At 40.1% G+C, this 26,366-nt stretch overlaps 1 protein-coding gene across 2 annotated transcripts; it reads left to right on the forward strand.

Annotated features, from left to right (window-relative positions):
* The first annotated feature begins 1,151 nt into the window (after positions 1–1,151).
* LOC125232582 (zinc finger FYVE domain-containing protein 26 homolog) lies at positions 1,152–26,366 on the forward strand. 2 transcript variants are annotated; one of them, XM_048138307.1, is made up of 17 exons: positions 1,152–1,305; positions 1,538–1,691; positions 2,639–4,295; positions 4,538–4,656; positions 8,065–9,768; positions 10,083–10,991; positions 11,850–12,124; positions 12,765–12,899; positions 14,034–14,164; positions 14,961–15,215; positions 16,205–16,362; positions 16,910–17,377; positions 18,060–18,279; positions 19,247–19,544; positions 23,356–23,490; positions 24,654–24,780; positions 26,031–26,366. In XM_048138307.1, the coding sequence occupies exons 2-17, from the start codon at positions 1,608–1,610 to the stop codon at positions 26,199–26,201; spliced, it is 6,846 nt and encodes a 2,281-aa protein (XP_047994264.1). In that variant the 5' UTR covers positions 1,152–1,305; positions 1,538–1,607; the 3' UTR covers positions 26,202–26,366. The 2 variants fall into 2 exon arrangements, with proteins under 2 accessions (XP_047994264.1, XP_047994265.1); XM_048138308.1 differs by lacking the exon at positions 1,152–1,305 and having other exon boundaries at positions 1,551–1,904.

The raw sequence follows: 26,366 nt of genomic DNA on the forward strand, positions 1-26,366 counted from the left end.
ATCACCATCTTGGGGGTCCTCCCAGAGGATGCGTGAACCCATGGCCTTCAGGTGTCAGCGGCCAGGTCTCACAAACTCACTGGCGTTTACCAAGGCCTGGGGCGCGACTCCAACCCCAGCCAAACTCATAACTTTCCTCATATTAAATAGATAACACAATTACTAAGGCTGGACCGCACCCCCAGCCCCCGGTGGCGGTCATACCAGCATCAGGGCTACCCGATGCCTGGTCCCAAACTCGTTGGGGCCGCGCTGACTTACAGCCACGTTGGCTCTTTCCCGCATTCAACATGCGCCATTTTGTGATGCAATCATGTTAACTACATGATCTTTATATGCATAAACGTGTAACAACTCCCTGCCACACTCATTTCAATATATCATCCATAACGGAAACACCATCATCGTAAACTTTGTAATAATGCATAGCAATAATATTCAATTATGAAAAGTTAGTTTTAGGTTAAATGTACGAGAACGTTTTGGGAAAATAACTCCTCTTTTATCATAGAGATATAAAACACCACTTAGCTTTCTTTGGTGACTCGGCTCCCCTTGATGAGCACTGATTCGAATATTAATTTACATAATTAAATTCAACACGCCATAAAGTGACAAACAGGTTTTTACCGGTTTGAATGGAGGCTGTTTCGTTCAGTTGGTAGTGTTGCCAGGTAACTCGCGAAACGTCGCGACAGAGTTGGTTGTCCGGAATGTACCATTTCGGTCTCCGTGACTTCTTGTTCGAGAAAGCAACGATGCTTTCTGAACAGAACAAAAAACCAAGCCATAATTTAGTTTTATAAAAACTAAAATAAAAATAGTACCAAAATTGTGGGTACACTGAGAGAAAATACAACCAGTTTCATGTTCGTTCAACAAATTTTTTGGTTAAAATAGCACCTACGTGCTTTTTGGTTCAAACAACAAGCTACTTGTCATTTGAATCAACAAGTCGATTTTATAAAAACAACCTGACACATATTGTTTTAAACATACGTTTGGCTGATTCAAACGGATAAACCGCAACAAGTCGAATATAATTCTAAATGAAACACACTTATCAGACAAAAGCAATTAACACCATGTCTAGAACATCACCTTTGTTTGAGAATTGACAGTGACAGAAGGTCTAGGTTTACGATCGAGTCTTGCTGAATAGACAATTTATTAATAAATAAACAGTAAATTTGTTATATTGCCCTCTATTTGTATTCATAATCAGTAGAAATCGCATTTTTAGTCGTTGACAAATTTTCCTTCATAGCCCTAGTATGCTTCTCGTCGAGTAACTGCTTTGTTTTGGTTCGTATGTTACATTGTTTTGAGGTTTACGTAAATTTTCTCGATTCTATTATTTATTTCTCTCGGCAGATAGTACTAGGTTCGTCTACTATCACTATCTACATAGGAACAGACGATTCCGCAAGTGAATGAATTACTTTTGACCTGTGGGAGGGTGAAATGATAAACAACAAATGACATAATTAATTTATCTGTTTACTGTAAGTCGATACATTTCCAATGTTATTTGCAGAAGGAAACTTCCAGTGGGAAGTAGGAGTTGTATTTGTGCTGTTAGAAACAGTTTTGAATGCAGTGGTAAAATGGAGGAGCCTAAAAAATTAAAGGAGGGGGAACTGAAATATTTGTTACGCCTCCTCGACGACCTGTCGCCGGAGGTGTTTGAGGTGAGTCTATTAATTAACTATTATTTGTGATTTACTACTAGAGCCATACCAACCTGAGTTGACAGGAATATTGATAGCCTCGCCTATTCAGGGGTTAAGTAAATGTCATTTTACAGAAAAAAATCAAATTTAAAATAATACTTGTACTTACGAACGCATGGCAGGGCTGTTTATATTTCTATCAACATAGTTTGGTATGACTCTATACCATTGGTGAGTGATACTGATAAAGGAACATATTTTTCAGACACAATAAGTACTTAGCTCTCAAATAGTTATACAAAATAAAAGTAGGTCAAAATTCGTAGTATGATTCATACTAGTCTTAAGTTTGTATACTTAGATTAACCTATTGTGCAATAATTTAACATTTTGATTCTTTCATTGCCTAATTTTATTGATCAGGTCACTGAAAGACTTGATTTATCACTGATAATGATGAAGGGACACCCTCATGTTATGTTTCTTTTGTTATTCTATCAAATTTGTTAACACTAGAGACTGGTTCTTTATCAAATTGTAGTTACTTATTTTAAGAGTTTCATATTGGATTGTTTTGTTTACTCAGGTGGCTGTAGTATATCTATATAGAAGAGCTATATTTTTTATATCATGATTTATATAGAAGAGCCCTAGTAGAATACATTTTAAAAACATTGATCATGTTCGACATTGTACCATCATCACCCTGGCGGAACAAGGACAATTAAACAGTTTTCATAAATACCTATACAAATTTATAAGTACAAATATATTTCCACATGATACAAGATAAGTTTAGTTTGGGTCTAGATCAGTGATGCAGAGCCACATCCAGTAGAAATGAGTTTGTTGTTTTCAGTAGTCAAAGTACTCTGAATATGACTTATGACTGCTTGAAGGGCCACAAAGAAATTCTAGACTAGGTCACTTGTGTAAGATCATCCCCATTTATTTATCTTCAACAGGAAATACTACAGTTCTTCTATGACATAGAAGAATCCAAACCATATAAAGACATCTCAAATGAGACATTGGCCTTTTTGAAGCAAAACCTCATCAGCAACCCTGTCACCACCTCCATTATCCTGAGGTACCTGCAGTTCCACCTCATGAGAAAGAACTTAAACACCAACAAAATCCAAACACTTTATCTGGAGGTGCTAGTAAATGATCTGTCAACAACTGATAGCATTGACAAGACAATAACACTTATGTCTTTATTGAAATGGGAAGATCAATTCATACCCCAATTCACCCAACAAGTCCTCAAACTAGTCTCAGATGACACATACAGACAGTATAAAAAACAAATTCTAATCGGTTTAGTGCCTCAAGACAGACCTGAACTCTTAAAGCTTACGTCAGAGTTCATACAACAGAATGAGCCGCAGAAAGAATTCAAACTGACACCCGAGTATATGCTGGAACTCTGTTACCAAGACAAAACACACTGGCTTCTAAAAGCTGCTCAAGTCTACAAACACCAGCTACATGATATGAAGAATGTTACCTTCAAAATCAACAACTTCACCAAACAAATACTCATAATGGTCCTCATAGATTTAACAAACAGCCCAGAAACATATGACTTACCATCTCTAGTCCACCAATTGTCCAATATCTTTTCAATCTTGGACACATATTCCACTCCTGATGAACAGCTACAATTCTACATCACAGAAGTGAAAAGAGAGTTGACTATAATTAAATTCTGCTTAGAAAACAATTGCAAAATCATGACCACGTCAATATTTAGCCAGGCTTTGACGCAAAGCGCTCTAGCATTAATTTCCCAAGTCTGTAGATTACCTAAAGTAGACAGGTATAAAGTATCAAGACTTTTGAACACAAACAATGATATAATAACAGAATTGATGACTTTACAAGGGAGTACCAGGAGACCAAAAGGTGACCAGAATTTAAACTGGGACATAGTGACTTATAACAGCTATTGTGCTATCACCAAAATTATAGACACTATACTAAACGCAGCTGAAGATTCTGAAGATGCAGTAGAAATCACATCTTCCTTAGACGAAGTTAAACGCGTGGTGTTATCCATACAGCCCATGCAAGCGTGCGTCGAAGTTATCGAGAACATTTTCGCATGCCTCTTCCTAAGATACGAGTTCTTTTCTTGCCACGAACATTACCAAGAGTTCCCCTGCGGCACTCATTCAGACTGTTCATACTTTTATTCAAAAAAACAAGTGAAAAATCCGAAAGGGAACAAGACCGCCAGCGCTGGCTTCATGTGTAACGCAATGACAATGCAGATTATTTTGAACACATTGAAGTTGTGTTTAGAGTCTTTGGAAGACAATGTGAATACGGAAACGACAGATAGTGTGGTCATATCGAGGTTGAAACGGCTTGTGAAGGTTGTGAACCACTCTCTTTGGAAGCTGCAGTTGGTTTCCACTCTCCCACCTGACACCGGACCACTGCAGCTAAAACTATGTTTAGATTATGTGGAAGTTGACGAGAGTAGCGAGGAAGAGGATCGCGAGCTGGACTTGAGGAGCTCTAGGAGGAAGTTGAGGGTGCGGAGACGGCATACGAACCCCAAGCCTGATGTCGAGCAAGTGATGTTAGCATCCACTATCTCTGCTACTGATGATGGTAAGATTTCTTTCATATTCGTATTACGTTGTACTAACAAAAGGTTGAGAAAGATTACCATCACTGCGAAAGTTTAAATATTAATCGTGGCTGCGTAAGTCAGTAAAGCTTGGCTGTCGTGACCGTATAAAATTAGTGTGCACTTCAATATAGACGTAGGTTTCACAAACCTGTGGCTCGAGTGATTAAATACGTACTTATTGCTTCAGGATTATTTTAAATTGCATATTTTTTTCTTTCAGTACCCATGTCTACAAAAGGGAACATTGATTTCATCTCCGTAATGCTGGCCAAGCCGAACAGCCTGGTGGCACTGGCTCTCTACCACAACGACTTCTCAAAAGCCAATCAAATTATAGAGGTATGTGAATATAATATTTATTAAATAATTAACTACTTATTATTAAATAAAGTGTATAATATTACTATGATATGACCATAATTGTTTTGATTACGAAGTTGTTCATTAATTTAAAGTATATCAAAATAAAATACATTCTTATTCATAATTCAAGGGATCAATACAAACAACCATAAATAATAATTCAGGATGGTCATACCTACTTCTCGTTACTTCAATAATAGCATGATATAATAGCGTCGTAGGGCGTACGCAAAGCAAAAAAAAAAAAACCCTAAAGTAGTCCGATATTTCGTGAAACGTTCTGTGAATACTCAGTGACCGTTAGCACAATTTCTAGAAAGCTGAAATTTGGTACTAATATGTAATATCAATCACGCCGACAAAGTGCAAAAATAAAAAGTCGAAATAGTATTTTTGTTAGGGTACCTCCCCCCCCCCTACATGTAAAGTGGGGACTGATTTTTTTATTTTTATTTCATTCCAACCTTAACGTGTGATATATTGTTGGATAGGTATTTAAACACACTTTTTTTCCTTTAGAGCGATTAATTCCGAAAATATTAATATTCTCAAAAAACGATTTTAGTAAACCCTTATTCATTAAGACAGCCTCTCTCCCCCCCTCTAACTTCTGAACCGTATGTTTAAAAAATATGAAAAAAATCCCAAAGTAGAACTTTGTAAAGACTTTCTAGGAAAATTGTTTTCAACTTGATAGGTTTAGTAGTTTCTGAGAAAAAATACGGAAAACTACGGAACCCTACACTGAGCGTGGCCCGACACGCTCTTGGCCGGTTTTATATTAAACGTTTGCCTATTCATCGGGAAATCAGCAACAACACTTTAAAAAGTCCTCTCACAAAGTCCTTATTAAATGTTCGAGCTCCTCGTAAGCCTCCTTCTCCTTGTCGGAGGGAGTGTAGGTGACGTCAGCGGCGCTGCGCCGGAGCACGCCGGGCGGGTTCCACATCGCGTACAGCTTGGCTTCCCTTATCGTTTCCTGCGCCTTGAAGCACTTGCACGCGAGGCAGCAGCAACAACGGCCTGAAGTTGAACTTTAGGAGTAGTTTGGTATAGGGTACATTGACCTTTTCGCCACCATTGACTTGAAATAAGGCACTGGGCCCACCGCGAGCTATTAAGCTACGAGCTATAAAGCTACGAGCTATAAAAACGAACAAAAGATAAGCACCCCCGTGTAAATAAAGAGACACGGCGATGTTTATAGTTACTCGCCCGTCTCTTTTATTTGCACGGGAGTGCTTATCTTTTGTTCGTTTTTATAGCCGATAGCTCATAGCTTACTAGCTCTCGGTGGGACCAGTGCCTAAAGTCAGTTATATTGCGTGCCCCTCACACTACGACTATTGACCGTACGACATTTTTGTTTTTTGTCAATAATCATTCAAAAGAGTTATGACTTGATGTTTGTTATACGAGTAGTTTAGGTGCAATTGACATGGTGCTGATGGTACTTTAATATTTTATTAATGGCGGGGAGCATGCGAGAGTGCACTAAGACAGTATAAGGGGTTCTGCGAAAAAGGGGTAAATAAGTTTTTAAGACGATTTATCCATAACATGGCACTATTCGAATCAAATACAAAACCCAAGAAACTAGCACGATATTTGTGCCAATTTCGTAAGGATTCTACTATTTAGGATAGCTACGACAATGAACTTTGCATAAGCTATGTATGAAATCCTGAATAAAAATAATAAATTATCTTACCTATAGTACACCATAATGGACTGGCTAGAATAATGTAGACTATCAGCCATATTTGCACTATACTGCACACCCGGTTGGCAGAAAGATCACGAGCTATCCGAGTTAGATTTGTTCGATCTTCCGATCCAGTTTTATTGGCATCTATAAGACGTAAAAGTTGTCAGAAATTACACAAAGTTTCGAAGAAGTAACATGGGTGAAGATTGAAAGGGCTTTTCTTGAGTAAGATGAAAAATATTCCATCTAACGAAGCACTACGGCGTTTTTCTATTTTACCTTGCATGAAAAACACTTCGATCTTAATAACCAGGTGGGTAATATTCCCTTACATAGTCGACTATTAAAGACTATAATTTGTGACGTTATCTGGGTAAAGTGACCTTATTGTCGATGGCGCTTACGTCCCACGGCGTCGTATTTGTATACTAACATAGCTCATAACGCCGCAAACGCCATCGACATTAAGGTCCTTTATCCAGATAACGTCACGTTTTGAGTATAAGTTTAGTATAATTTACTTACCTATTTCAACGATGTGATGTTTTTTCGATTTCTCTTCACTTTTTGCATATCTACAGTTGTTTCTTATTGATGAAGTATTTTGATACTTTTCCGTGTTTACACGAGCAACATGAGTTTGGTTTTGTTCTGGATTGGGTAACTAGAACAGGAGGTATTTATGTACTTCGTGTGATACGGGTATTTCAATATGATGTGAAGCAATTGTATCATTAATACATAATTTCTTATTACCTTATTCAATACTGTATTAGATTCGCCATCGAGGCGTGCGTGCCGAAGTGTTTTATGGAGATTCTTCTTATTATATCTGTAAATAAACATTAATGATTTAAGATAGGTAACAGTTTTTTTACGTCTTCTGTGTAATATTACACAACACAAACCTATTCTTCTATCATTTCCGCGGTCTCGTTCAAGCTTCTGGGATATTTTGTGCAGTATCCCATTTATAGCCCTTACCTACTGCATGCGTATACGGTACCTACCTATCTATTTTATTTATATTTTCTTCTCCAATTCAACACGACACTCAATGCTGACTTATTGCATCGTTAGATAGCCATCAAAATCAGATATGTGTTCCAAAATCTATGTTTCCTCAACACATCTTGACAAATCGCGAGGTCCGTTAGTTCATTTTAGCGAAAGTTCTTTGAACCCAAAGCTCAAATTCCTAGAAAGAAACACTAGAAACAACGTACTTGCTTAATTTGCTGGTGCTATTGTTTAAATGGATGAGTTCTCTGTGCATTTCGATATCATCATCAACCATCGTAATATTTACTTTATACTCCGTCTTGCACCGCACGATCCTATTATGACTGTTGTCTGTATTTAAACAGTATATTTCCGTTATCACTGTAATTATTAGTATGTAAATGAACATTTAGTAACAAGATCTGAATGTTTATTTTAATCATTTTTGCCGTTATCATATCAATAACAGTAACATGTCAAATATGTCACTAAAGTCAAATGTGTAATGAGGTGAAAATAGTGACGATACTTTTTGTCGGGCATTTTTTGTAGGAAAGAGGTGTTTAACATTTTTTAGATCGTTGATTTCTTGTTTCACAGTTAAATAAAAGGCTGTATGGGAATGTTAGGTATTAAAACAAACCACTTTTCAAAAAAAACAATATTATTTTCAGATGTTCGATCTAGCCGACGCAGAGATCGCAACAGAGGTCTCCTTCACCGAGCAGCTGCGCCACCTGGTAGCGAAGATCAAAAACATTATTTACTACAAAGGTGACACTCCCTACGCCACCAAAGAATTGTCCGCGCTTTCCGTGGTATCCACAGAAGTCATGGGCTTAGTTGAAGGATTTCTAGCCTCAAACAGGCCTCCCAACTTTTCATTCGACGTGATTCAACTAGCTGCTTGCCATCCTCATTTACAGCTGTACAGCCACCAGAACGCCTCTTTTATCAACGCTGTTGATATCCTCTTAAGCAGCGGACTGAATAGAGAAATAACATACGGCTTAATAAATGTTGTCGAACGAAAACTCGCCGAAGTACGGTCGTCCACGGATGTTGCTGCCGTGAAGAAAATTAACTACATCAGATTCATTGAAGATATAGCCAGCGTCACCTTCGAGATCTTTGGCAACACGGAAAAGTCCTTCGATTTCATCGACAACGTGTGCGGTCTGATCGCCGACTGCCGAATACCGATCAAACATAAAGAGTTCTGCAAAATGAACCAGCTGTCCAAAGAACTGCGGCAATGCTGCGAGGATTTAGCAGACATCGTCAACCCTAACAAGGCTAACATAGACCCGAATCTGTTACAGAAATACCATCAGATATACATGAACATCGTGGCCGCATCCGACAAAGACTTGTGCAATATAAGCGAAGTATCTCGACACGGAAATAAGAAGACTAGAACACACTACCTCAGGATGTGCTACATGTATTGCAAAACTGTGTCTCAACTAGAACTTGAAGAGAACGCAACGGCCACGACAGAATCTTCCTACTTCACAGTATTAGAGAAACAACTGCACGACATATTTGGCAGCATGATAAATTCCAAAGAAATTCCAGTGACATACTTGGAGCCTATTTGCAAGAAGCTAAACGTGAACTTGATACCGAAATTGATACTCAATTTTTGCCCATCAATAATACTGACACCTCACATGGAAGCTAGTGAGATGAACTTTAACAATTTGCTTCAAGCTGTGTACGAGTTTAAAAACACGGAGGAAAATTTGTTTTTGGAGCCGGAAACCAATATGGCGCCTTTACCGCGCGCGCCTACGCCTCAATGTCTGACTTACATCGTCTTACACAACTGGGTATTAGCGCATTTGATTAAAAAGATCCATACATCGCCAAACGATAACAGCCTTCAGCAGAGTATGGACGCGAGAACGAGATACCTCAACAACTATATGGACTTAGAAAGATTTAACTATACGAAAGTTCTCTTTGGAGGCAATAAGTATTTGGCGTCATTACACACCACAATCGATCTCGACAAGTTATTCCTCTTCTTACCTCAGATGATTGAAGCTGGGAAGTTGCTCAAATGCTTGAGTATAATTGACGCGTTGTCTGAAAGACAAGTACTTTGCAGCGCTAACCTGATGAACTTAAGAGACCTAATACTGTTCAAACTGGCGATTCACCCGAAGATAGAGAACAATTGGAAATACTGTCAGTACCTGAAGTGTTCTGAGTTGAAAGTAAATCTCATTCTGAACAATTTGAATAGTTGGCCGGCCGAGGGAGCTCTGGAGGTGTTAGATTATTTGAGGTTCCTACTGGATCGGGAAGTATTAGACGAAGATTTACATGAGAAATGCTCAAATTGGATGGTTAAAATACCACTATATAATGAGGTAACTGAGTCTTAAATTTACATAGCTTTTAATTACCTAGTTACAAGTTGATTCACGAAAGCTGGCACGAATAGAGCGAACGAAACTATCATTGTATGAGGAGTGACAGCTGTATCAGTAAACGAGTCAACATTTTTATGTGATTAGGCAATTTAATACACATTTCCATCCGCTAATTCATTCCATTCGCGCCAGCTTTTGATAACCTGGATAATAAATTCCTTAATTGGGCTTCAATTTCCACTCCAAAGTTTGAATGTGTTGAAGTTGAAATCTTGGTTTGTTGATTCGTGTCGTTTGTCTTTTGTTTTCAGATCGCAACAATAATGGGCTCTAGCCACTGGTACGACGTTTACGAACACTCCATGAACAACCCCGAGAACGTGATCGAGGTCCTCATGGACAGCCAGCAGTTCCAGCTCTGCCTCGACTGGGCTGACGCACACGCGGCCTCCGAACACATGAAGAACCTGATCGTCATGAACCGGCTGCGACAACTCTTTGAATACACCAACCAGGCCACCCCGACGCTAGTCGGCGAACTGTTGGCGAGTCTACCGACTAGTCAAGCGATGGATCTGATCCAAGAAGAAATGTCCAAAGTCAGAAATGTGGAGATACTGCAAGTGTGCGTAGATTTTGTCTCAGAGAATTCATCAGATTGGAAATCTTTTGAAAACATCAAGATCGGTTTACAGATCATGCTCGAAATAGATGTGAATTTACGACAAATGTTCTGGGAGTTAATTGAGAAACCTTTACTCATGCTTGAGCAATTTCTCATGAACGCAAAACTGGATGTGCTTTCAATAATAATAAATAAAATCTCTAGTAATTTGAAGAAAGATCCGAGCGGAGACAATTTATACTACAATATTAAGTTAATAGACAGCATAGTGATATCAAGGAACTCTGTAGACGCGTTGCTTCGTTTCTACGCGGAGAAAGCTTTAGATATGAATCCAAAGAACACTTGTGTGGCTCCGCCGAAGCCGTCAGAAGATTCTCTAATGCAGTCTATAGACTCTATAAACATCGAAGCGGCGTCGCGGCCGTTTGTGATGCCGGAACAGGTTCCGTCGAAGGAGCAGTGGGCGGAGGACTACTCGACGGACCGCTGCATGGTGTGCCAGACCTCGATATTCTCGATGATTATACGGAGGCATCATTGTAGGCGGTGCGGGAGGCTGGTGTGCCATGTCTGCTCGAGGAATAGAATGCAGGTTAGTTGTCATAAAACTTTATACATGAATACATTCATTTTACTTGAATCTTGTAATTATCTCTATCTATAAATTTCTCCAAATTTTTGACACCATTTGAATCATTTTATATCCGTACTAAAATTATAAATGGGAAAGTGTGTGTGTCTGTTTGTTTGTCCTAAACGGAGCGACGAATTGACATGATTTTTTAAGTAGAGATAGTTGAAGGGATAGAGAGTGACATAGGCTACTTTTTGTCTCTTTCTAACGCGAGCGAAGTCGCGGGCAAAAGCTAGTACTTTCTAAATCAGCCGGTTCACCCTCCCTCTAAAATCTGACTGTAGAATTGCATTTTGTTCCCATATTACTATCATCATTAATTTTAAAAGCGATAAAATAATTACGATTATAAAAATAAAATCGATGATAACCTTGTCAGTATTAACAAGTCTTGAATAGCTAGTCTAAAGGAGAGCATTTCTCGTTTATTATCGGAAGATTATTCTTGAAATTAAATTTATCACAAAACTGAACACTGATTTCTTAATAGGCGACCGACTAAAAAAAAGAACGAATTAGTCCTTCAGATAGATTATCAAAGAAATTTAGGCACGTATTTTTTACTTTTTTCTCGTAAATGAAAAATGACGACGGTACAGTGCGTTGAAGTTTCGCGTGACGTCACGCCTAGGTACAGTTTTTACTTAGAAGTGACGTCACAAGTCCCCACTCCGGAACTTTGATCTCTATACCTTTGTATTTTTTCATTAATTAGAAAAAGCGAAAAATATGTGTTCAGTATTTTTGGGCGATCTAACTGACGGACTAAACAGAATGCCATTTTTTATGTAGTCGTCATCCCTATTATCGTTAAAGGTGCCAACATATCCAAGCAGCGTGAAATTCCGCGTGTGCAACGATTGCTACACTCAAACCACCAACAAGAAACATTCCTCAGACCAGGACAACATGATGCTGAGCAGTAACTCCGACTCTGCCGGCAGCGGCGTCACTTGTATGGACTGGTGTCTCTCGATTAACTCTGGGAGAAATGAGGCTGTGAGGGCAGAGTTTGGATTCGAATTTACACCGAATGTTACTCTGTGTTTGAGTATTATGAAGATGCATTCCATCAGCTTGGAATATCCCAAGTAAGTACATAAAATAGACTAGGCACTCATAGTTTTAAGGAGTAACTCTGACTCTGTCGGCAGTGGCGTCACTTGTATGGACTGCTCGAATAACTCTGGGAGGAATGAGGCTGTGAGGGCAGAGCTCGGATTCGAATTTACGCCGAATGTGACTCTCATGTGATGGACTCTGTGTTTGAAGAATTAAGATGCATTCTATAAGCTTGGAAATCTTGGAATATCCAAAATAATTTGGACCACTCATAGCATAAATAGATAGCAACTATCTGTTGCACCGATCTATCTATCTATCTATATTTTTAACCCCCGACGCAAAAACGACGGGGTGTTATAAGTTTGACGTGTCTGTCTGTCTGTTTGTCTGTCTGTGTGTGTGTCTGTCTGTGGCATCGTAGCTCCCGAACGGATGAACCGATTTAGATTTAGTTTTTTTGTCTGAAATTAAGCTGAGTTAGTCGGGAGTGTTCTTAGCCATGTTTTATGAAAATCGGTCACAGTCGGGAGTTTTTTCAAAATTTAGGTTATCCAATATATTTTCATAACAACCCTGATTTTTCCCACGGATAGGTAACCCTATTTCCCTGAACTTAAAAAGACACTTCACAAATTTCATCCTCTTATAACTTTTTTTCGCCCACAGATTTCTGCTAGATCGTAGCGATGAAATCGCGCGAGCGTTGTCAGGCGGCGGCGACGCGAGGCTTCTGGTGCGCGCGCGGCGCTCACTGCTCCTAGCTGCTGCCGAGTTGTACTCCCGCGCACCGCACGAGATCGCGTGAGTACATACCATCGTATTGATAACAAACTTTTGTACATTTTAGTGAAATTAGATTCAGATATACAGGGTAAATCCACGTAAATGTAACGTGAGTCACGACTTTATTGAGTGTTTATTTGAACTACAGCTGCAAATGAAAGGCTCTATGCCAGCCATACTCAAAGTGTGCTCCGCGGTTCCGCAAAACCTCTCTGGGGGCTCCGTGTGAATTTTGGTTGACTGATTCACGATTTCAACTCTCTTCCATAAAACCTTGCTATAAACTAATTTTTGTTATTCATTTAATTTAAAAGGTTCCGTCAGATATTTTGCTTTCCAAAAGGATTCCATGAGAAAATAAGTTTGAGAACCGCTGCTCTATGCATATAATGAAATCAATGTAGTTTTTATATAGATATTTAGAATAAGATGAATATTGTACACTGTTGACAATTTAAAAGTGCTTATTGTAAGCCTATTTGTATAAAGAATATTTTGATTGATTGATTGATATATCGGGAAAGTAACACTTATTTAGAGACTGATTATCACTTGAACTTGCATCGTGAATAAATGGTACATGCCATAACATCGTGACTTATATTACTCTTGCCGCGGATTGACACTACAGAAGTATAGCTACCAAGTGGGCTCAAATATGTAGGGGGATGACAACTGGCCGAAAAAGGCACTAGATCGGTGATGGGCTAAGTACGGGCCGCGGGCCATTTCCGGCCCGCGAAAGGAATGAATTCGGCCCTCCACCGGTCCTTCAAAATAGTGTGTGATATGGCCAGCAGTGTAGTAAAAATGTTAAATCTGCCCCGCCACTAAAATTGCCTTCACATTTGGCCCCCACAACCTTTACCTCTGCAGTAGACACAAGACCGCTCCATTTACCTCCGTCGGTTTCTCAGCACGTTAGGCATTCCAATTTATTGATGATATGTAATGAGGAGGCACACTCAAAGGTTATGACAGATGGCGCCACCCTATTAGTCCATACATGTGAGCGAGAAGATGATATGTTTTTCTCTCTCTCACATATAAATGACAGTGACATGCCCAGACACTTGCACAGGCGCCGCCTGCCGGGATAAAATGTCAGTGTGCCTCCTCATTCATCCATGACGGCGTTTCTTGTTTTTACAGTGGCAGCGGACGCGGGCGTATAGCGGAGACGGGGGCGGCGCACGCGGCGCGCTGCCTCGCACACGCTGACGCTATGGCCACACTCGTGCAACAGCAAGCACATCACCTCGTACCGCGGTTACAACACCCTAGTAAGTGTACAATGAAGATAACACATTACACGACCTTGATAAACAGATATTAACGACAACTCCAATTAAATATTGCCGCTGTCCCAATTTTGCCTCTTATTCTATCTTCAAGGGATAGGAAATTCTAAGATAAAAACTATTATATTTTTAACCGACTTCAAAAACAGGAGGTTCTCAATTCGACTGAATGTTTTTTTTTTTAGGTATGTATGTTACTCGTTATCCCCGAGAATCATGGAGCGATTTTCAAATTTTTTTTTTCAATCGATAAGGTATAACCCCGAGATGGTCCCATTGGCACCAAGTCGGGGTCTGATGATGGGATCTTGGAGAAATCGAGGGAACTCTTCAAATGTTATAGGCACATGTAATGTTTTTAGTGTATTTTTCAAAGGTAAAGGTAAGTATTTACGCCTGATGGTTTATCTAAGCTACACAATATGTGTGTACCATCGGCAACACTGTTAGCTGTACTATCAGCTGCAAAAGTCGAATTTATTAATGAATTCATTCATAATTTCTCCATGCAATTTTGCAGCTGATAGTACATTTCGTCACTACTTTGAAAAAATCTCGTATCTCACGCTGCTCCTCAAAGTTAAAACGCAGTAAGTCTATATGCATTCCATACATACTTACTACAATTTTCTTTTCATTGACAGACGAAGATACAAGTTTTTTTTAAAGTAGTGACGATTTGTAATCGTTATTAAAACGGCATAAAGTCTACCGATGGTTAGTTAAGGGTGTTGCTGTTAGTACTGTGTAGCAACTAATAGTAATATTTTTCTTGCAGGTCAAATAGTTCGCTCCCTACTAGAAGCCGAGAGATGGGAGTTGGCCCTAGAGATAGCTACAAAATCGGGGATCCCTCGCAACAGCGTCCTAGCGGCTTGGGGCAAGGCGTGCCTCAAGGCCGGCTGCTTCAAGCAAGCCAGGGAGAAGTTCGCGCATTGCTTCAAGAATACGGTCAATGTTTGTATGGAGGTGGCTGAAGACTGTGAATACGGGAGAGAGGCTTCGGAACAGTTCCTGAATAGGAGATTGCAAGGTAAGTTTAGAGATTAAAACAATGTTTATTCGATTTTTGATTTTTTTTTCTAGCTAGAGTCTTACTAACTTAGGGTTATACCAGATGTGTGCGCTCAGAGTTGCAAAATCGCATGGGCATAATATGACTAAAATTATCTCTTAAAATATCTATATATTTACTCAACTGGCTATCTAACCAGATAGGTCTAACTTGTCAGGACTATCACTATCACACAGTTATTTTTAGGGCCAGTTGCATCAACCACATTTGACAGACACATCATCGTCACGCAGCAGACGACTATGGAACTTCCCATACAATAGGCTACTAGATTCATATCGAATTTGGCACAATAAATGATTGTCTTCTGTAGTATTTGACATAAAAAAAAACAATATTTATAGACTTTGGGTATTAAAAGTGTATAATGACTACGTATTTTCGATTAAAAACGTGTGTGATTTTTTTATTTATTTTTTCCACCGAAAACGCTGTCAGCGACGCAGTGACGTCATCGAATTCGAACCATAATGCATGTCAAAACAATCACTGACATATTGAACTTTATGCCTTCATACTTCAAAAGTCAGAAAATGTTGTTTTCGAGTAGAATGACCTGATGCACAGATAATCTATAGTTTAACATGGCTGTGTTGTTTTCGCCTGATTACGTAAAATTATACTTTAAAAATATTTTTTGCTGTGTTTAAGTCATAATAACTTATGGTAATATTTCATTTCGGTTAATTAGACGGTACTTAATCATATAAGATAGACTTTAAAAAAGGGTCAAGTAGCCTATAAAATTTAACGAACGCTTTAACGGTGACAGACGGTTTGATGCAACTGGCCCTAAGTATCTAATTAGTGTAGTATAAAATATCCAGCATTATTCGGAACGTGGGATAAGGCGCAAAACGGGGTCAATCAAGCAAGCGAGACAGAAGGTCGGGCATACGTACGTATATAACAGATCAAACGTTTCTTAATAGAATGTTTCATTTTAGGATTGAGACACTCGGAACGTACCAACTCAGTATCTAGCACGCAATCCGAAGGCCGTCCTCGAGCCAACCCGCCCCTCCTCAACGAAATCATCAGCATGCTTGAAGACATGAACTACCCCGTTAACCAGCACATACTCAACAAGGCGGAGACTATGAAGGTAAAAAGATAAATGACGTACTTCGAAGAAAGCCTGATAAGTTTTCTTTAATTTGTAATAGCATCCAACCAACTGCGCCAGAAGACATGCGAAGACAGACTATATGATACACTGATTCACGGATCGCTCGATCGTGCTTCTGTTATATTACACTATTTGCGGGCCGTATGAGCTATATTTTTTTAAAGATAAAAAGATAAAAAAATGTTTATTGCACAAAAAGACACAAATGAGATGCATTCTTACATAGCTTACAATTACCTACGTGCATAGCTTAGTTGGTTTACCGATACCTCAGGAGTCCCCGCACTAGGCTAGGCCTGTATCGCGGGAGACCAGATGCTTAAGTTGAATGTCATGCAATGACGATGAAGGAAAGAAAATATATATTACGGATAGATACAGTAAATTACAGAAAGTTACAATTATGTTAGTTGGTATACATTCAATTTACTGACTGTCTACAGTACTGTCTGCAGTATAAACTTAAAAATCCACATCAATATTAGCCACCATTTGATCAAGTTTATTTATATTTTCTTTTCAGTCCACAAACGAAAAACTAACGTCCCAAAACGCAAGCAAAAAGCGCATCCAAGTGACCGAACCAGCCCTCAACATAATGCACACCCTCGCCAGCGTCAAAAAGATCAAACAGGGCGACTACAGCGACTTCCAAACAGCCACCGTCCAGCCTAAGAAGAGTCTCGCACAAGGGCTTTTACGAAGGAACAACAACCATGAACCAAAAGTCGATCATCTAGTCAAAAAACTCGATCCATTCTTTTATAAAGAATGTGTTTACTATTTAACGAACTATGGTTCTCATGTAGCGAATATAGCGTTTTATATGAAGTATAAGAATATGTCGGAGGTGCTGACGTATTGTTACGATAACTTGGTGGATAAGGAGACGTTTACGGAGTCAGTTTACATGGAGTGTTTGAAGAAGGACAAGGTGAACGAGCTGCTGAAAGCTATGAGCGATGTGGATAGCACGCTGGATTTGTGGTCGGTGAGTGCGATTTTTTTCATAAGCAATTTATAATCTGAAAGAGACCTCTTTAGCTTTAATAAGGTACATTTTTACTGTGATATGATTGAAATGATCAAAACTAGACGGTCGACAACAGATTAACCGTTAAATATCTAAATATATATGTATATAAAAGAAGAAACTGACTGACTGACATATCAACACACAGCCGAAACCGCTGGTCCTAGAGATTCCAAATTTGGCACGTAGGTTCCTTATATAGTGTAGAGGAACACTAAGAAAGGATTTTTCAAAATTCGGGGTAAAATGGTGGTTCAAAGTTTGTATGGGAAAAGTTTAGATTAGTACGCGAACGAAGCCGCGGGAAAAAGCTAGTATATTATATCCATGATATCCATCATTTTGCCTCTGGAATGTCTAATGTACCTACATAACATACAAATCGCATTTGAGTTTCTGGATGAATACGCCAAAGTCTAAATAGTCTTTTACTATACAGTATGCATCAAAAGGTATACTAGCATTCATATCTAAAAGTAGCTAAATAGTTCTATAAATTCAAATATTCTATTAAATTCATTATACGCGATTTAATCCGTTTCCATAGTTTTATTTCATGAGTAACTATCGCGGTAACCGAAGACAATATCAAATATTCTAGTATTTATAGTGTTTCATATTTCTTTTCTCATATACCCAGGAATACATAATGCACATCTGCCGCACCCTCGAAGCGACGAAGCGTCTCGAAGCGCTCTACGCGCTGCAGTGCGCCTCCGGGCAGCACGCGCGCGCCTCCGCCACATGCGCGTTGCTATACGCTCGCCCCGTACGCAGCACGCCTTTCACTGTGCTGCATAGTAGGAGTGGAACTTTGGCGGCTGCACACCATCATTTGTCACAGTGTGTTCCTGCTACCAGTAAGTGTGATCCTGTTTTGTTTTTCATAAATGCCACTCCGGCTAGAACGTACGCGCCTCCGCCACGTGCGCGTTGTTATATGCGCGCCCTGCACGCCTTTCTCTGTACTGCATAGTAGAAATGGGACTTTGGCGGCTGCACACCATCATTTGTCACAGTGTGTTCCTGCTACCAGTAAGTGCGATCCTGTTTCATTTTTCATAATTGACACTCCGGCTAGAACGTTCGCGCCTTCGTCACATGCGCGTTGCTATACGCGCGCCGCGTACGGAGCACGCCTTTCACTGTGCTGCATAGTAGAAGTGGAACTTTGGCGGCTGCGCACCAGCATTTGTCACAGTGTGTTCCTGCTACCAGTAAGTGTGATCCTGTTTTGTTTTTCATACATGCCACTCTGGTTAGAACGTTCGCGCCTTCGTCACATGCGCGTTGCTATACGCGCGCCGCGTACGGAGCACGCCTTTCACTGTGCTGCATAGTAGAAGTGGAACTTTGGCGGCTGCGCACCAGCATTTGTCACAGTGTGTTCCTGCTACCAGTAAGTGTGATCCTGTTTTGTTTTTCATACATGCCACTCTGGTTAGAACGTTCGCGCCTTCGTCACATGCGCGTTGCTATACGCGCGCCCCGTACGGAGCACGCCTTTCTCTGTGCTGTATAGTAGAAATGGGACTTTGGCGGCTGCACACCATAATTTACCACAATGCGTCGAGTACGCATTGTGATAAATGCTAACTAGCAAAATAAAACTACTATTAAGTATCATCTTCATAGCTTTATGTTTTCACAAACAATAGCGAGTGTGCCTCAGGGCAGCAGGACATCAAATAAAAAGTCCTTCATAACATTCCCCGTTGTGTACTGTAGACAGAGGACAACTTTTGCTCAGAAGGCTGAAAGATTACAAATAACAACTTGTATACGATTTTACTGAAATTACTCCATATTCAATCTTTTCTTTTACAGGAACCAACGACCCGAAATCCATCCACTTCCACCTCGACAAAATTACCATAGACAACCTCATGACCACGATATCTCGTCAAATGGAAGTCGCCAAATACCTAGCGGCGAACGAAGCTGCCGGGCGGTTACCTGTCAACGTTATAGATGAGGTTATACCGGTGCAGAGTAGGAGAGATCCGGACGCTAAAGAGTTCAGACCACTGACACTGTTCGGATCCAATACGGACAAGATACGGATCGTGGCTTTGATATTAGCTACGGGACAGTCGGTTAAGGACGGATTCGACTTAGCATTCAAGTAAGTTCTATAATTTAGAATAAAGACTCGGCAAGATATTACCAAAGACTTAGCAGCCAACGAAGCGGCAGTCAGTTACTTCTAAACGTTATAGATGAGGTTATACCAGTGAAGAGTAGAAGAAATCCAGATGCGATGGAGTTTAGCTCACTGACACTGTTCGGGTCAAATACGGACAAGATACGGATCGTGGCTTTGATATTGGCTACGGGGCAGTCGGTTAAGGATGGATTCGACTTAGCATTCAAGTAAGTTCTATAATTTAGTTAGAATAAAGACTCGGCAAGATATCGCCAAATACTTAGCAGCCAACGAAGCGCCAGGGCAGTTACTTCTAAACGTTATAGATGAGGTTATACTAGTGCAGAGTAGGAGAGGTCCTGACGCTAAAGAGTAGTCCACTGACACTGTTCGGGTCCAATACGGACAAGATACGGATCGTGGCTTTGATATTAGCTACGGGGCAGTCGGTTAAGGATGGATTCGACTTAGCATTCAAGTAAGTTCTATAATTTAGAATAAAGACTCGGCAAGATATTACCAAAGACTTAGCAGCCAACGAAGCGGCAGTCAGTTACTTCTTAACGTTATAGATGAGGTTATACCAGTGCAGAGTAGGAGAGGTCCTGACCGGGGCCGGATTAAGGGTAGAGCGAGTGGAGCGGCCGCTCTAGGCGCCACATGGTAAGGGGGCGCCAAAATCGAGAATGTGGAAAAATCTATACAAAAAAATTATACCTACGTTGCGTGGGCGCGCACAAATCACACAATGGTGAGAGGAGTCGGGAATGAATACACTATTGAAAATCTAGATTTGTAATTCAGATTAAGTGGAAAGTTGCACCACATTGCCAACATATACCAACATTCATAAGGGCGCTGTTGCTAGGGCGCCGTAAAAGGAGGATTCTATAGCCCTTGACTTGACGAACCACATTGTTGTGCGGCGAACGTCAAAGTTACGGAGTTCCTCATAAAGCCAAAGGCACAAAACGTTTCAGAGAGGCGCAATTTTGTGAGTCACAGAAGATGGTGGAGCGAACTTCAATCAAAGCACTAAGATCACTTGGCAAAATAACGAAATGGGCATCTCGACGGTGACGAATTGACGATCGAGTCCACAGTTAATCTCTTAATTAACTCTTAGTATTATAAAAATAATAGTGATGGCGAAATATAACGCCTAAAAGTCGGGAACATAAGCGCCCTGTGAAGTCAAAATACCCCAAAATATATCAAAGACCGCAGCTCTACAGAACATAATAGCTTGAAAGTTCGCGGATTCCCCGCTGGTGGGTTGAGTCTTAATAAATCGAGTAAAAAAAAATCGCGCTCGCTTCGCTCGCGCTTACTATCAACATGTTATCTTTTAGTTACTCATGAAAAAATCCGAATCTGTTTTCCTGACTTAACCACTATAGTGCTCCATTTTGTTTGTTGTTTTATGTATTTACACGATATCCACGTTCAGCCACACGTATGACGTAACTATACTAGGGTGCGACTACGAATGTCCGAAACCTACGAAATCCATAAAATTCTGTATTACGTTAATCTTCAAATTACGGCATTACTATGAAAAAAACTTCGCGCTCGCTACGCTCGCGATTCATTTTCCTACGTAGTGAAACCTTAACAAGGGGCGCCGAAACTCAAACTCGCTCTACCCTGATCGAGTGCACCGGCCGGCGCTGGTCCTGACGCTAAAGAGTAGACCACTGACACTGTTCGGGTCCAATACGGACAAGATACGGATCGTAGCTTTGATATTAGCTACGGGGCAGTCGGTTAAGGATGGATTCGACTTAGCATTCAAGTAAGTTCTATAATTTAGTTAGAATAAAGACTCGGCAAGATATCGCCAAATACTTAGCAGCCAACGAAGCGCCAGGGCAGTTACTTCTAAACGTTATAGATGAGGTTATACCAGTGAACAGTAGAAGAAATCCAGATGCGATGGAGTTTAGACCACTGACGTTCTGATCTAATACGGACAAGATACGAATCGTTGGCTTTGATATTGGCTATAGGACAATCTGTGAAATACGGATTTGATCTGGCGTTTAAGTAAGTATTTTTATGATTAACGAGTCTAGTTCTATCTTAGTTGTTATCCAGTGGAGAGTAGGAGGGGTCAGTGTGCGATGGAGTTCAGACCACTGACGCTGTTCGGATCTAATACGGACAAGATTCGAATCGTGGCTTTGATATTGGCTACACTCTACAGGCTATAGGGCAATCTGTGAAGGATCGATTCGGCTTGCCTTTCAAGTACTTTGTAGTTAAGATCGACTACATATAGTTTGCCTCTCAACGTTATAGAGGAGGTTATACCAGTGCAGAGCAGAAGAGATCCGGGTGCGAAGCAGTTTAGACCACTGACCTTGTTCGGCTCTAATACTATGGATCGTAGCTTTATAGAAGTAGGCAGGCAGGTATACAATTTAGCTGTAGGTATTTCATAGTTCGGATCGAGTATATACGTAAGTGTTTTGGACGCCCGGCGTGTCACTAGGAACTTGTAATAGGCGTAGAGATGGGTAACTACCCAGGTAAATACCCGACGGTGGGTATTTACCGGGTAAATACCCGATATTTACCTACCCGCGGGTAAATACGCGGGTATTTTCATTTTTCTTCCAAATTTGACGTTTTTAAATGGTGTTTGGGCTAAAATAGATTAATTTAAGTCAGTCTTTGTAATTGTACACATAATGTTTATTCAAATTGGGAACGAAATAGGTTGCTATAAGATAAAATGTGATTTTAGTGTATCACTCCAACTATAAAAATCGTGTAATATCACTCTCTGACATACGGAAATAATTTCAAATGCTTTTAGTATAAATTATAAGTTTGAAAAATTAAAACTGTAAATAAAAATATGTGAATAAAAATATTTTACAAATCTCTTTTTCAAGCGCATAACTCATACATAGTATGTTTTATGACAAAAATGCATATAAACTTTTTTGTAGGAAATTATGTCTACTTTAGTTCGTACATACAATACTTTTCGATATTAATGATAGTTTCCATGAAATATGAAAAAAAAATATTTTACCCCCCCTAACCCCACCATAACCCCCTCCAACCAGTACTAGGAAGTTTATCTTTATCGTATTAATATATCGTATTAAAAAGCACACATAAAACATATTTTTTTAATTATTTAAAAAAAATATACATTAAAACTTCTGTAAACTTAATTGTATATTTCACTGAACAGTTTTGTTTTAAATTGTGTATAAAAATTACAACCACTAACTTAATATTTATCTCCATTTTAACACAAATCAGCATGTCCAACATGAAATGAATCTACCCGTCAATTTGGGTAGATACGGGTAAATACCGGGTAGATAGGTATTTACCGGGTAAATACCTGGGTGGGTAGATTGGGTATTTACCCACGACCCATCTCTAAATAGGCGGTACTTATAAACTGAAGATTTTTCCAGTTTGGCAGGATACTTAAGTACTCCAATTTTTTGGCGAAATTGCTTAGTGTCATATAATTTTCTTTCTTTTTTTTGGCTTCAGAATGTGTGGTTAAATCTTTCAGTTTCCTCATTTTACACCGTTTATCCATACTTTTAATATTATAAATGGGAAAGTGTGTATGTCCGTTTGTTTGTCCATCTTTCACGGCAAAACATAGCGACGAATTGAAGTTATTTTTTAAGTGGAGATAGTTTAAGGGATGGAGAGTGACATAGGCTATTTTTGTCTCTTTCTAACGCGAGCGAAGTCGCGGGCAAAAGCTAGTAATCTATATTCTTCAATTGATCCATTTATTTTTTGTTGACAGGGTAATAACCGAGCACAAGCTGGACTCCATGAACATCTACACGCACGTGGCCAAGTACCTGGTGAACACCGACCGCTTCATGGAAGTCAAGACTTTGGCCAAATGCATCAGGGAGTCTAAGGAGACTGCGTCCAGGTAAGCCTCAAATATTCGACCTATGGGAACACCAAGTTCAAAATTTAAATTTTTATAGAGTGACTAGGAAGTATGGACAGTGAGCATCATTACAAAAGTATTTGATATCCTGAATAACTTTTCAAAATATTTAAATAAATCTGTAGACTTCGCGGTCAGTGGTCAAGTTTTTTTTTTGTCTATAGACTAGACACATTTATTTTTATTTAGCGGTTACAGAATGGTAGTTATAAATTGAATTGATATCATACACGAAAGAAAAAACGACAAGGCCCACTGGTGGCCGAGCCGGGAATCGAACCCGGGTCTTCAGCTTACGCGGCTAATAAATATTCAATAAAATAATTTGATTTGTTCCCTAGTTGTATAGAATGGTAGTTATTTCTAAAGCGTTATTTGATCCGCTACTTTTGATGCTGGCTGAAACTAGCAATTTTGCAGTATTATTCCATATTGCAATGCGCATATGAACGTCAAAGCTACGCCGGCTCTAACCCTACGCCTCAGCTTCGAGAAGATTTCAGTCCCCTCACAGTTGTGGGGAAATAGTACTAATACTAAGACCTCTTCATTTTACAGTTCACTACAAGATCAACCAATTTGAATCTCAGGCTACTTTAAAACATGGTCTTATAGACGCCGTACTTTAAATATTTAATGAAACCACGGTTGTACTCACGTTATTATCGCTACTGCTGCGACATGTTACGGGCCAATTTTGGAGGCCCCTCTTGTAGGAGTAGGAGGCATGTAGGAGTTGACGCGGCGACCAAACTCCGTGTGTACAACCATGGTTTCATTAAATATTTGAATATGTATATGTCTCACGAAAGTTTAATGTATACACCGTACTTTATTTGCCATAGAAGGCACTTTGACGTTCACTCTGAAAAGGTTATACCTCTAGAGTGGCCTAGGATTCAAATAGGATGACTGTATGGAGAAATTATGAATGAATTCATTGATAAATTCGCCATGCACTTTTGCAGCTGATAGTACCTCGCCAAAGGCATTGCAGCCACGCATGTTTTGACCTATCCCAAACCAAGAATATTCATTTGTTTCCTCGCGTTGTTCCTTGTTCTGATTTATTATTGTTGTTGGCGTGTTTTTAGAATAGGTATTAGAGAGTGCTATTTTTAATAATAATGTTTATTTTACAGTTTAATGAGCGATCAAGTATTAGAATGGGGAGTAGGCGCAGTGGTAGCGCGGTGCGAGGCGCGAGGACAGTTGCACGACGAGCAAGCCGAGCTGCTTATACAACATGTCTCCAGCCTCAGCATTAAGGTACTTCTCACTCACCTTTGTAAGAGGCGTATTTACTGTAACGGCTCAGCCACGACATTGGTCTAAGCGCAATAGCGGTGAGCGGCAGCTATACGAATGAAAAGTCCCTGTAGTGTGCACTGTACGTTACACACACCTTCACGTAATCTCTCTATATATTCCGTAGCTTAAGGTTCATATTTCAGTAATAAATCATACATTCAACCTACAAGTTGTTTCCATCAACGCTCCTCCTTTACATGGCGACCTTGCCAGTGCGGCCTTGTGCTGCACTGGCAGCGCGCTGCGCTTGCCAGTCAAGGTTGTGAAGTGAAATAAATATAAGTAAAATTAAATAAAACATTTCGGACATTAATAAATTAGCGCGTAAGTGACACTGTGTGGAGCGGAAAAATAACAAATAAACAGTTTTGTCAGGATTTGGAACGTGAAATAACAGTGAAGGTCAGTGAATCGCTGTGTCTCGCTCCAATGTATGGCCGCCGCTCACCGCTGTCGCGCTTAGACCAATGTCGTGGCTGAGCCGTAAGAGCACATGGGACCCTTACCAAGGGAGCTCTCTGGACATAATAGTTCCATCCTTTCTTGGTAGATATTCCGCGAATTCGCACGAAGCGCTTTGCTTCTTCTTTTCTTATGCGCACTGCCAAGGAGTGGAATTCCTTGCCGTATATTTCCGAGCTCATATAACTCGCCGGGTTTCAAATCAAGGGTGAACAGGCATCTTCTGGGCGAGCTCACTCCATAGTAGGCCACGTCTTTGCCTTTGGCTAGTCTGTGGTCAAGAGTAAGCCCATTCATAATTTTAAAAAAAAGTGGTGTTTCAATCAGACCAGTGCTAACACATCATGTCGACGAAGACTTTCGGTAACACTTGTGCAGATTGTTTCACGAAAGCTGGCACGAAGGGAACGAACAATACTTTGATTTTATGACAATTGAATCGATATACAGTTGTAACTGTCAAGAGCCGCCATTTTATTTATTGGTTAATCTGTCACACAGACACACATGCATATTTTCATTCACTCATTCGTTCCATTCGTGCCAACTCTTATGAATTGACCTGTATTTTTTTTAATCAACTTATTTTAAGATGAAATTAATGTATTTGAATTCTAATGTAATTCAGTTGTTGGTGAGGATACAATGACTTTATTTACGGAGCCGAGCGAAACTTACATGTCTTTCTGAAAGTTCTCAATGAAATTTAACATTCGCGTAAGAACCGTTACTATTTTTTTTTACAGATTTCCTGCTACTTACTCTGCCGAAACGTAAGCAATGCATACATACTAGCCGCTCGCCACGATCGCACCAACGAGCTACGCAGAGTCCTACACGAGGCCGAGCGCCTCGGCCACGACCAGGTGCGCTCCGCCTGCCTCAAGCGGCTCACATCCAAGTCTGCCATTAACTGAACATGTCACCCGTCGCATATACTAGTGCTGTCTCTGTCACTCTTACCGTGACACTGAGAACCAACGAGCTACGCAGAGTCCTACACGAGGCCGAGCGCCTCGGCCACGACCAGGTGCGCTCCGCCTGCCTCAAGCGGCTCACATCCAAGTCTGCCATTAACTGAA

The sequence above is a fragment of the Leguminivora glycinivorella genome, chromosome 13 (genome assembly GCF_023078275.1).
Source record: "Leguminivora glycinivorella isolate SPB_JAAS2020 chromosome 13, LegGlyc_1.1, whole genome shotgun sequence".
NCBI lineage: Eukaryota > Metazoa > Arthropoda > Insecta > Lepidoptera > Tortricidae > Leguminivora > Leguminivora glycinivorella.